Here is a 12,909-nt window from a genome sequence, read left to right as displayed (position 1 = left end):
TTTCTAGCCACTATCTGCCACTACAGACCTGCTAGCAGAAACCGGTTTCTGCAGGATAGCAATACTGCTGGTTTTGCTGTCACCACATCTGCTATTTCAGAAGGTGGTCCCTGCCCCAGACAGTTTATAACAGCAATATGCAGCAAGAGAAAAGGAATGAAGACAGTTTCAGACATCGACTCTGAAAACAAACAAGCCAGCTGTGAAACTTGCAGCAGAGCACTACATCTTAATGTAACACTTGCACCGGGTGCACTCTGCTGAATACACTTATTGACCCTCATATGCAGCAAAAGGTTGTAAGTGTTGTTGGGGAAAAAAAAAATCTCTCAAAGGCCGCATGCCATACACACATCAGATTCAAAGACAATCACAGACTGTCAAAAGAATAAAGTAAAAAAGGTAAACAGAGTAATCAACTCTACTTGTGTATAATTTACAAGACTAGAAATAGGCCAGAACCTATGCTTTTACTTTTTTTAATTAATTTTTCAAGCACAGCTATGATAATGAGTGATAAAAATTAAATGTAAAATGCTGTCATAATAAATAACAAAAATAATATAAAGATATAAATATTGTTATTTTTTATTTATTTACAGCCTATTATGTTATGCAGTTCCTCATAGGCCCTTACATAGTACAACAGAGTTATTCCGGGATTAGGTGCAAATATTCTACTTGGTCATAAACAAAAGCTGTCTGGAAAATATGACAGGAATTAAACAGAAGCAACAGAAGCAGCTAGCAATGTAAAAATTCAGAAACTATCAATTCCTGCCCTACTGACTACTAAAAAGAAAATCCAAGGGTAAAAACCAGAGGCAAGTATTCATTATTTTCCAGTAACTTCACATGCATCAGAAGGCTAGAAGAAAGCAATTGTCAGGGATGACATCTCTATATAGAGATATAAATATATACATAAAAATTAGGTAAAAGTTTCGTCAGTATACATTAAGAACCATTTTTTCATGCTTGTTCAATTCCAGTAACATAGCCTACATATTTAAATAAGGGGTTTTTTTAAGTAAACAGACATTTTCAAAGAGTTAACATGTACAATGAATAGAGTGGCTTTTCACTTACAAACTTCTGTAAATTATATTTCATGCACAGAAGGAAGAGACCCTCTGAACTTAAATCCAAAGACAGGTAACACAAATTATCCTTCATCTCCAAACAGGTATTAGCAGTCAGGCCCAATTCATCCTACCCAAGTTTAGGTACCTACCCTCAAGCACTTGCAGAAAGACTTCAGTCACCCTGAAGCCTCGCAAGCTGCACCTGCACTAGCACGTTCATGGAGCCAGGAAACACCACCAGACACTGGCACCTGAACAGCGTTACTGTCAGTCTTACAGAGCAGTCCTTGGCATGGCCATGGCCAGCCAGCGCTCTCCCAGGCTGCCCACAACTACCCTGCCCAGCAAGGCAAAAGCCCCACAAAACGGTCCTGTACCTGTTATCATGTATCTATAGGGTTAAGAGTGAGCAACAGAAACCTCTGAATTCCAATTTAAGCTCTTAAGTGAGCTGAATTATGTCAAGATCTCTTTCTCCTTCCATTGTGACGAGACCTTGAAAAAATATAGATCTGTACCTTACTGACATCACTAAGTGCCCAAAGTTATATAGGATGATATATAGGCATCAACTAAATTACGTTTTCTACTCAAGGAAAATACAAATATATGTATACACACAAATGCTTCCACAGTCTACCATTGCTCCATGCATATTCCTTCTGTTTCTATTTACAAATACATAACTAAATAAATATGCACACATTCAAATACAGACGGGTGCTATAACATCACAAATCAATATCTTCAAGTAACAATAATTCTAACAAAAAGATACTCTCAAAATTATTCAAACTGTGTAATTTAAAAAGTTTAAATAATCTACAGTTCTTCTTGCACACACTCTCAGAAAAATGTGCACTAAATTAGTAACAATTTCAAAACTGAACTCCTGCTTTACCAAATAATAACCAGTTGTTGGAAAAATAATATTTTTCCAGAACAAAAGGAAAATAGCTAAATTAAATTGCAATTTAAACAAAAACTACTTAAAATAAACACTCTGCAAAGAATTTCCTCCTCAATAAGAGAAGACAACTAGATGTACCACCAGGAAGCAACAACTCTACCAGTAAATGAGGAAAAACAATAAAGCTAGCAATAAAAATCAACTTAAGGATAAAAATTAATGTGTTACTTCAAACAGCAGTTTATGGGAGGGTGTTAAACACTCCTTGCGCTTTTTTTTTTTCTTTTAATTCTGTAGAAAGGTTAGGAGGCCTGCAAAATAAACCATGTGTTCTAACTAATAAAAGAAGCTGCAACATGTGCTTTTCCCAGAAAATGGAGGTAGGAAGCCCATACTTGTTCAGTCTTCTCTGTTTCAGCTCATGTGTTCTGCACTTGCACTCAAGATTTACAGCTTACACACCCTTAGTCTCATTTTAGCGAGCATATCATGTGTAAGGCATTCTCAAGGAAGCTAACAGCAAGGAAGTTTATATATCTACACACACAATAGATAATAACGCTAAACACTGAAAAACATTAAAAAGCAATCAGGTATTCTGACTTGAAGTCACAACCATTTTAATCAAGCTCCTATTCATACTATAAAATATTACTTAAGGTGATAAGCCTACCTATTTTCTCAGCATTTTTGCATGACTTCCCTTAGAAAACACTCAACCTAATTAAAGCGAATAATTACTGAGATTAAAAATTTTCGCTTTATTTGGAGAACACTGGTATTGGTTATTTACTCTGAAAGAGGTAAGCACTATACAGAAAAGCTGGTTATACCAGGCATGCAAATTGCATCCAAGACTGGTACCAAACAGTCATTTTCAGCCTACAAGGAACAGTAAGAATAAATACTTACTATGTCCTCCTGTTTCATTACAAGTTATTACATTACATTACATTATTTTCCAGTGATTTCCCATGCACTTAATTACAAAATCCAACTGTGTAAGGCTTTTAGATCACTCTTATGGAAGAGTCAACATTGCTGACATGATATATCAGCAGCCTAACAGAATTTTAGCCTGTATTCTAGGAGCCATAAACAAAAGCTAAATTGGTAGACTCCCAGATTATATACTGAATCAACTCTTTTCATTTTCTGACTTTTAAAATACATCTTCGCTTCAAATGACATCAGTTAGCAGACAGAGATGATAAGACTCAGGAGCAAAGACTGCCCATTTTTTTGCATCTCTCTCTGTACCCAAAGCATTCCACCAAAGATAAATGGACTACTGAAACAAAATGAAAAATAAATTAAAGAAACAGAAGTTTCCCCCACAGAGAAAGGTTCCACACCAATGACCAATACCGTCAAATTCAACTCTGAGGAACTACCTTCTGTATTCTAAATGTGTCTGTAGTTTTAATGGGATATAATCACCGAATGGCTGAGATTGGAAAGAACCTCTGCAGATCATCTAGTCTAAACACTCTGCTCAAAGCAGGGTCAGCTAAAGCCATTTCCTCAGGTTATTGTCTAGTTGGGTTCTGAGTATCAACAAGGATGGAAAGTCCACACCATTCTCTGGTCAACCTGCCATGTATTAGGTTGGCCAAGCATATTTTCCCCTTTGCTAATTGATGCCAACTACTCCCAATAACCTTCTTGTACTTCCTGTATTTCAAAATAGTTTCCAGAATTATTTGCTTCATCACCTTCCCAGGGACAGATTAGAGGCTGATGGGCCTGTAAGTCCCTGAATCCTCCCGCTTACCCTTGAAAGAAGGGATGTTTGCTTTCTAGCAGCCCTCAGGAACCACCCCCAGTTGTCATGACCTTTCAAATGCAGTTGAAGAGCCTTTGAGACCATACCAAGCAGCTCCCTCAGCACTCATGGACGTAACCCATAAGGTCCCATGAACTTGTATATGCCAGGTTTGTCTAAACATTTCATAGCCTGATCCTCCTCCACCAAGGATAAGTCTTCCTTGCCACAGATCTTCCCTCTGATCTCATGGGCCTGGGGTTCCTGAAGGCAAGTCTTATCAGTAAAGACCGAGGCAAAGAAGACATTGAGTACCTTGGCCTGTTCTGCATCCTTTGTCAGTAGATTCTTTACTCCATTCAGCACAGCACCCATATTTTTCCCAGTCTTCCTTTTGCTGCCATTACACCTGTAGAAGCTCTTTTGTTGTCCTTCACATCCCTCACCAGATTCAGTGAATGCCAGGTGGGCTTTGGCTTTCCTAATCCCATCCCTGCATACTCAGACAGGGTCTCTATGGTCTTCCTTGGTCACATGACCCTGCTCCCACATCTTGTACATTTACATTTTATGTTTGGATTTTGTCAGGAGCTCCCCGTGCATCCACACAGGACTCTTATCTTTTCTTGATTCCGTTCTCATCAGGATAAACCATTCTTGAGCTTGGAAGAGATAACTTTAAAAAAAAATGGAACCAGCTCTCCTGGACCCCTTCTCTCTCTAACATACTCCACTTCTCCTAGGCTACTCCATAATGTAACTCAGCCTATTAAACTGCTGAAATGTTTCTGCCAAAGCAGCTGTTGGATCTTCTGGGGAACTTCTTTATTAACACTACATTTATGACTGAAAATTGAAAGGCAATTTCAACACAACGATCTTCGCCCTTTGCATCAAAATGAATTATCAAGACAATCTGAAAGCTACTTTATTACTTTAGCACTTTCGTAACTCATTAATAATGAAGTCCTTATGATAACCTAAACCGGAAACACGCAGGTAAACAGAAAAATAGAATGTAATACAAACACGACAGAAAGGCCTTCCAACTTTATTTAAATATATATTACTCTTCTGCTCCATCTGCTAAACACATTATTTTTTTGATAACACTTAACCTACCACTACACTAAATGTGTTTTAAAGCAATGTGCCTCATCATCTGACACTGACACCCTACAATGTCTAGTGAGAAAGACAGGTTATATAGCTAAGGAATCACAAACCACATATGTTGAAGTGATGTTGGCATATTAGCATCAGGGGAAAATTCCCAATTGCTAAAATGCGGAACAAGTACCACTTCACAGAAGTTCAATTTTTTTTTTTAATAGATCAGAAAATTAAATTAAGTAATGCTCAAAGATTAATTCCTCCAGAAAAGTAAAGTTTCATGAAAATTGACCTATTGTCTGGTCTGCTCATAGCACTTTCACATGCCCTTATTTAATTTGCTGCTGCAAAAGATAAAGGAAAGAATAAAACCTTATTAATCAGTCTAATATACACATCCAGTGCTAAAGTGACATCACCCAGTGCCAAAGTGACACAACTATTTATTTTAATGTAGGTGAATCTCTATAAACTCGGCCAAAATATAACAGTGTTTCAGATGAAAACATGATCTTCCCAAACCAGTATCAGCTTTAGAGATGGAGATTTTTTTACTACAATATGGAATACTAAATAAATATCATCAGAAGCGACAGCAGTATTAACTTTTAGTTAGCAAAACTGAAAAATTAAATGCAAATCAGCAAGAATTTAAACCCAACAGTGTCTATTTGCAAAAGAAATTTAAGTATTTAGATGAGCATTTTTTTGCACATCTTCAAGGTACATTGAGAAGAACTCTACCTCCACCTACTGGACCAGCTACAAAAATATTCATAGTTTGAAAACAGCACAGGGGAATTGCAAAACCATCTATATGAATATGGAACTCAATTACGCTGTAGATACCAGTCTACAGAAGTTTTTCATCTACTTGCTGTTAGGTCTCTACATGCTACGTGTTTGAGGACATTACACTTCACTGTTTAATCTCACCTAAATCCATTCTTAAAGTTGTCTCTGCAGCCAACAACTGCCTACCTAACAGTCAAAATACACTGTAACTGCTAACTGCTGTGTTCAAAATACTGAGGCTGAGGACATAAATTTCTATTCTTTTGGATTATGCTGGATCTAACCTGGATTATGGTTGTTGGGCTTTGCTATGTTTTTTTAATTCCAGTGCATGTGGGCACATGCATACTGGTGTCTCAAACTGGATAATCCGCAAACATTCTAAATTTCACATAAGCAAACCCAATTTCTCCTCTGGAATATTCTCCATTCTTTACACCAACAGACAATACTCTGTTTCCCAAAAGACTGTGTGTATGTTTGTACATGATTGTTTAATTGCTCCTTCCCACACAGAAGGGCACACAAATGGGAGACTTGTTCTACATATGTGCCTCTTCTTTCTGTTCTGACAGCAAGTCATCTTCAAAACCTCCTATTGATAAGTTTCTAGTCAGGATTTCCTAAACCACGTCTTCCACAGTAACAGATCCACTGGGATAATCAACCTAGGTCAACACCTGTTTCTGTTAGTCTCTCCATCTTTCTTCCCATCCCACAAAAAGACTAAAATATGGATCAGAAACTGTTTTCTTCAGCACCATTTTTCTTCTGTGTGTCTCAGTCTTGGCTTAACAGGTCAATGCACACACATTACAGCAGGTACAAATACCCCCCAAGCAGCTACTGCAAAAGCTGAAAACCCATAGAGTGCTGCCACCTTCAAAATAATTCACCCATGCCACTCCTGAGTTTGCCAATGCGTAAAGAAAGCAGGCTGTAGAAATTCTGGGCCCCATTCATTATTCCTTCCTGCCAAGAAGCACTGAGACTCGCTTTACAAGCACAAGTCAATCAGATCTCACTCATCCACAGAAACAGACCTACTGCATACACAAAGACTAACAAAGCCATGGCGGGGGTGCAAGGCCATCACTGCCTTCTCTCACCAGAAGAATAAGCTAATGGACTGACAAAGTGTAAAGGTGGCAATCACTATTCTAACTAAGTAACAGTGGATCTGCTTACAAAATTCACCTTTTGACCTATTAGGTTCACCATGTACGTTATCTTGGAGCCTCTTTTCTTTCAGAAGTGAAGTTGCATTTACTACTTTCCATATTTTACTTTATTTAGCCTCTTGCTTCTTCCCAAGTCTGTTTTCTTTCAGGATCCCCTTCTCTCCACCCTACAAGTAACACCAACTAAGATACCACCTTAGTTACCCTCTAGCGCTCAGTCTCTGCTTTTCTCATGAGTTTCTTCAGTGGAAGAGATACCATCCTTTTACCTAAATGCTACACAATTCAACTCAAAACTTTCCCTAACTGTTATTATGCTTTGGTATTTCAGGAAACAATCTACATTCAGTATTTAATTATTTATGTGAATCTGCTTACATTGTACAAATGTACAAATGAATATACAAATGTATATTCAAGAAATAGATCATGTAAGTCTGTAACACAATTACAGTAACCACTTTCCACCAGAGAGAATAAACACCTCTTTCAGTCTGCTTCCACAAGTTCCCTGTAATGGTACATTGACTATTCCATCTGCTTAAGTAATAAAAGCCTCCCACTGAGTTTAGCCCCTAATCTACGTGAAATCTCTCTTTTAAGAGAAAGATCTGCCTGAAAGTTATGTACTCTGACAGCACCATACTACCATAACTGCCCAAACAGTACAGAGTATGCTAGAGTAACTGATGGAAACTACAGTTTCAAGTTGGAACTTCTGTTATGCTTCAGATGTAAGAGTGTTAACACAAAAGACTCTTATAAGTCTCTCAAAAGCTGCATTTTAATTTCTTGTTACTTGTTTCTCCTATCTGTTATAAGTCATTCACTCTTTCTCTGTAGCTCTTACAGGCACTTCTGATGAGATATAGTTCTCAACAAATTCTCAAAAAACCCTTATGTTGCTACTTATGGACGAGTTAAGCTTTTGTATTGTTTTCTAACTGACAGATAAAGGAAAACTCAATCTCTAACATGAACTTAAGACATTAAAAGCACCAAAAATTATCTGCTGCTCAAAACCAATATACAGCAGTCTGTATCTCCCTACTCTAAACCACATATACAACAGATTATTTGCTACTGTTCAAGATATTTATTGCACTTCACATAACACATAAAAACAAATAATCAAAAAATCAACACCAAAATCCACAAAGATAGACAACATCCAAAGCAAAAGACAAGGAAGGCAAAGGTAGAACAGAAGATAAGACAAAAATAAAAATCCACCTGTTAACATATGTAAGTACAGTAAATATTAGTGATTACCAGACGTACAATGAAATATTTAGAAATAATTCTGTTTTCTTAATCTTAAAAACATTATTTCTATACCCTGAAAAGGACAGAACAGACCTAGTTTTCTGCAGACTACTGTATGATTTATTTCTAGTCTTAAAGGCAAAGATGTTAATAGATTCTTAATTAGCATGTTCTATGTTTTTCGCTATTAACATTACTTTAACTGACTTTCGCAGCTACTGCATTAGAGGTGTTGATTAATACAATGGCAGCAGGCTTAGAACTGATTAAACCAAATTAAACTAAAAGTGAATTTTAAAAGGCTTCAAAATTTTATTCAGCAATTACAGAACTCAGGATGTACAGAAGTGAATCATTGCCCCCCTCAACAGTGTCACCATCCGAGCGAACAGTAAAAAGAGGAAACTATTTAAACATTTGAAAATAAGCCTTTTCTCAAAGACATTTTATATTTATTTACTAATTTTTAAATCAGAACAGCCACAAACATAGTATGTTTATTATCACATATAAACTTGCCTGCTTTAAGCTTCTAAATTGTTCTCTTCTCCATATTGCCCAAGGAACCCTTTTTTAGGGTGAAATTTCTTGACACAAAGAGTTTAAAGACACAGGAGCACATACTGACTTCTTATGGAATTTAATGTTAAGGAAGATAATGTTATCTCTGATCTGGGAAAATTAATAAAGTGAAGCTGCTCATACAAGTCAAGCCAGGGTACAGATTTAGAGGTCAAGCATTCTGAAGATTTTAAGGGGACTATTCTTGGAACTGGTTTTTTCCCTCCAGAGAAGATCTAGCCAAATTACATAGTTAATATGTAGTTTATGTAAAATATTAACACCTCTTTCCCTCTTCTAACCCTCCCTTACTTTAAAGGTACTTTCAGCTTGAAGCATGATAGGACAACGGTTCTTTGCAACACCCTTCCAAAACCCCCAAAGTCTCAAGACTCAGTACTACTATCACAAGACGTTCACAGCAGCTACCTGAACCTGTCCTTGCAAAAGCATTATAGAGATTAACAGTGCATCAGATGCTTTACAGTATTCGCCTAGGCACTGCAAACATGCAAATAAGCTTACTCTTAAGAGAAAACACACATTTACAAGAGAGAAGAAAGCTATCAGAACAGCTAAAGCATTACGCACAGTGCGGCTTTTCTCACTGTATCTTACGTACCCTTTCAGATCCAGTTTCTTCTCCTCCTCCTTCTACCATTTTTTATTATGTGAACACAGAAAAAGTGAGATGGAATACAGACTTCATTTCACAGCTGCCAACACCACCAAAGGAAACAATTTATTTAGTACCAGACAGTGAAGATAGAATGAAAAAAATGATCACTTTTTCAAATATGAAAATTGCAAATGCAGCTGCTAGCAAATTACCTAGTGTTTAGCGAAAGGATTAAAATGTCATTCAACACTTATAGTCAATGCAAAACAGCAAGATAACATTAGTACCTCCTATTTTCAGCCAAATTTGCACCTTCATCCTTCAGCTCCTTACTTTTCTTTACACAGTCTTCCAAGAGAATTTCCTTTCTTCTCTTGGTTGCATGCACCCAGTTAGCATCATCATCATCAGCCAGATCCTTGTCATCTGCAGCTTCTGCTTCAAATTGCTGAGAAGTAGCTTTTGAAACTTTCTCCCCAATCTTTCTCTTCCACCCAAAAGAAGCCATTTGGAGAACTAGAGAAAAATGTATTTTCAGTAGTTATACACTTAGCTTTTAAGTAGACAGAAGAAAAAATACACTTTGCTCATCTCAATTCTAAAACAATAATATGTAACAGACTGCCACCCACCCATTCACCCAAATTCTGCCCACCGGCTTCACCAGAGACGTTAGTCAGGCAACTACACTTTTGAGCCCAGCTGGAAAATATTTGCTAGCAGGAAAACAAGGGAAAAAAAAAAACCAAACAAAACAAACAAAAAAAAAAACCAAAAAACCCACCGCTCTAACGCACCAGGAAGCCTTAAAACGCTGAAGCCAACACCAGAAACGAGGCAAAAGCAGAAAGGAAACGACTCTGTCCAGGTGACCGACGCATCACAGGCACGGCCGTTACCCCGGAACGGTACGAGCCGCACCGGCCACGCAGACCTCCCGCCACGCAGCCCTACACACCCTCGGCCCGGCCGCCTGCGGGGAAGCTTCCCGGCACGGCCGCTCTTCCGCCAGCAAGACACGCCCGGGACGGGCGTCTCCGGCGGGGCACGGGCCCGCCGTCACCGAGGCCCAGCACAACCGACGCGGGGACGACAGGAGTCGAGCAGCCAGCGGAGCTGAGGGAGACAGCGGCCGGCTCCGCCCGGCCCGGCCCGGCCCCACCGCGGAGGAGGCCCTGACAGCGCCCCGCATTCCCCCGCGGTTCGGGCCCCGGCCGGGGACCTGCGGCAGCAGCCCGTTACCTGCCGGTCTTCTCCGGTCACGTCTCTTCCGGCTGGGGGCCCGCGCGACCCTTGACCCCGGCAGGAGGGAAGCGGAAGGGCGGGGCGGTAGCCGCGGGCAGGGCAGGAAGGGCCGCGGCGGCGGCACCAGAGGCCGCCGGGAGCTGTAGTTCCCCGGGGGAAGGCACCGCCCATAAGCGTCGGGGTGGGGCGGGACGGAGCGGGACAGTAAGTGCCGGTGAAATCCCGCTTTCGTGAGCCGACAGGAAGGCTTCCGGACACGGCGGGGGAGCGGTAAAGGAGCGCCCTGGGGGCGAGCCCGGCTGCCCCGCTCCCTGCTGCACAGCGGGAGGTGCGGCTTTGAGGGTTTTAGTAACGTCACCCCTGAGGGCATGACGCAGCTCGGCAGTACGGCGAGCGGAGCGCGCAGGGGTGACGGTGCGGTACCACCGGCTGGCGATGCCCGGGCCGCGCAGCGGGGCAGGGGAGGGAAGGCGGGAGCTCGGCGGTACCGAGCGAGAAACACTGCAAGGAAAAAGGACCAAGGCTGAAAAGGAGGGCTTTTTCCCTAAAAGACAGAAAAATACGACAGGCTACAGGGGCAGATACGGACAAAAGAACCATCCGCGGTGCGTGAGAAGAGCAGAGGGGAAGACGCGAGGGAAGGCGAGCCCCCACGGGCAGGGCAGAGGGGACGGCAGCGCTCCGTCCCTCCCACTGCCCTTGTGCAGCAAGAGGGGGAAAGGGTCAGTGAGGGGCCAGACTGGCACAGCCGGCGGCGGCCTGCCCGGCTGGGAGCGCTGCGGCAGCTCGTGGTCATCCTGCCGCTTATTCTGAGCTTGTAACCGCCGCTGGTTTTGAACACGTGTAACAGAACGAACGCTAGAAAAGAGCATGGACACGGTTTGAACCAAGGTGGTTCAGTATTTCATGTTTACTTCGTTTAAGTTTTGAAAGTTGAAAAAGTTACATAGTTATAAACAAGCATTTTTGCCATTCAGCTTTGCGAAAAGAAAACATAGGAAGTAGGCACATCTTCGTTAAAAGATCAGGACTTCATATCCTAACAATGGTCATCAACTGGTACAATAAAGCTTATTTCCAAGTTTGTATTACATACTCATATCAAGACAAACATGAAAGTTGTTGTGGTTTTCTTTTTTTTTTTTTAATATTGCACCACCAAGATGAATTTTTATCCATTACCAGTGAGTTATATTGCACATGGACAATCAGTTTCATCCATGTTTTTGAAAAACTTACAATACAAAGGCAAGATAACTCAATGCACTCCAACAGGAGTAAGCTTGGGAATACAGAGTAACATACTTGACCAATTTGTGCATTTGCATAAGCTGCCTCCTTACAACCCTGGCAGCCGCCTTAGTGAAGTTTTGTTTTACAGCCTATTGGCAGATACTAGCGCAACACTAAAAAAAAAAAAAAAAGGTCTGCAAGATTGGTAGGAACACGCAAAGAAAGCGCTTTCAACAGCAAAATCTACAAGGCATAAGAAAGTCACACAGCAGACAACTACCCTGGGTTCAACTAGGTGGTCAGTCCCCTTTTCTCCCTTCCCCACCCCCTATAAAAATCTCAATCAGAAAACTTTTGGCCACCAAAAGTGATTTATCATACCAATAAAATTTACCTTATTTAAAACTACGCATACAATACACTTCTGCCAGAAGCTTACTTTAACCTCCAGATACCAAGACAAAGGAAAAACCATTATTGTCTTAATGCACAAGAGGGCCAAAAAAAGTATATAAAAACTAAGAGCTCTCTGCACCTTGACACGCTGCATTTGTGGTCAGCAACACAAGAAGCAGGTATCATTTATAAGTATTTAGTTTAACAGATGCAAGAGTGATCCCAAACCAACTCCAGATGAGGAATTACTACAATTAAAAAACCTGTGCGTTTGTTATATTTGTACAAGTGCAATATTTAACAATTCCAAAATAAAGGGGTAACAAAAATCAAGACACTGACTTATTCAGTACATCAGAACCAATTCTTACAAGACTAAAAACAGGACATAAAAGTAGGAATTGCAGCAGGTCCCTCATGTGGACATCTCAGTCTCAGGAGTTTAAACCCAAGGCTTTACCTAAGGGAAGTCCTCCACTTTGAGATACAGTAACACAGCCTTGCATTACAGGGACCGTGTGTGACACTTGAGCAAAGAAGTGAAGTTGTAACTTGTACCTACATACTAGACAGACCACACAGCTGCCCAGTTCAGAACACAGTTACAGCAGTTCCAAGGCTTAAAGCAGCTTCATGTTTCTTCAGATTCTGTGCATGTTCATAACAGATGAGTTTCTGGACTGAAGCCAGCTGGCCTGGATTAAACTGTTCTTATATCTGTAGCTAGCAGTTTTCTGTGG

The 12,909-nt window shown here is 40.5% G+C and overlaps 1 protein-coding gene across 2 annotated transcripts in view; it reads right to left on the bottom strand.

Moving 5' to 3' along the window:
- The window catches only part of TTC33 (tetratricopeptide repeat domain 33), a 46,672-nt gene extending 36,109 nt beyond the window's left edge, over positions 1-10,563 (bottom strand). Inside the window, exons 1-2 of one of the 2 annotated variants that reach the window (XM_086479500.1) lie at positions 10,538-10,563; positions 9,583-9,811 (exon numbers count right to left, since the gene is read on the bottom strand). In XM_086479500.1, the coding sequence (XP_086335626.1) occupies positions 9,583-9,803 (221 nt within the window). In that variant the 5' untranslated portion in view covers positions 9,804-9,811; positions 10,538-10,563. Of the gene's footprint in view, positions 1-9,582; positions 9,812-10,092; positions 10,105-10,537 lie in introns of those variants that run through there. The other variant, XM_086479501.1, reaches the window with a different exon arrangement.
- Positions 10,564-12,909: the final 2,346 nt, after the last annotated feature.

The sequence above is a fragment of the Leptosomus discolor genome, chromosome Z (assembly GCF_034619465.1).
Source record: "Leptosomus discolor isolate bLepDis1 chromosome Z, bLepDis1.hap2, whole genome shotgun sequence".
NCBI lineage: Eukaryota > Metazoa > Chordata > Aves > Leptosomiformes > Leptosomidae > Leptosomus > Leptosomus discolor.
The sequence above is the reverse complement of the archived record's forward strand: the minus strand, read 5'-3'. Positions and strand labels throughout refer to the sequence as shown.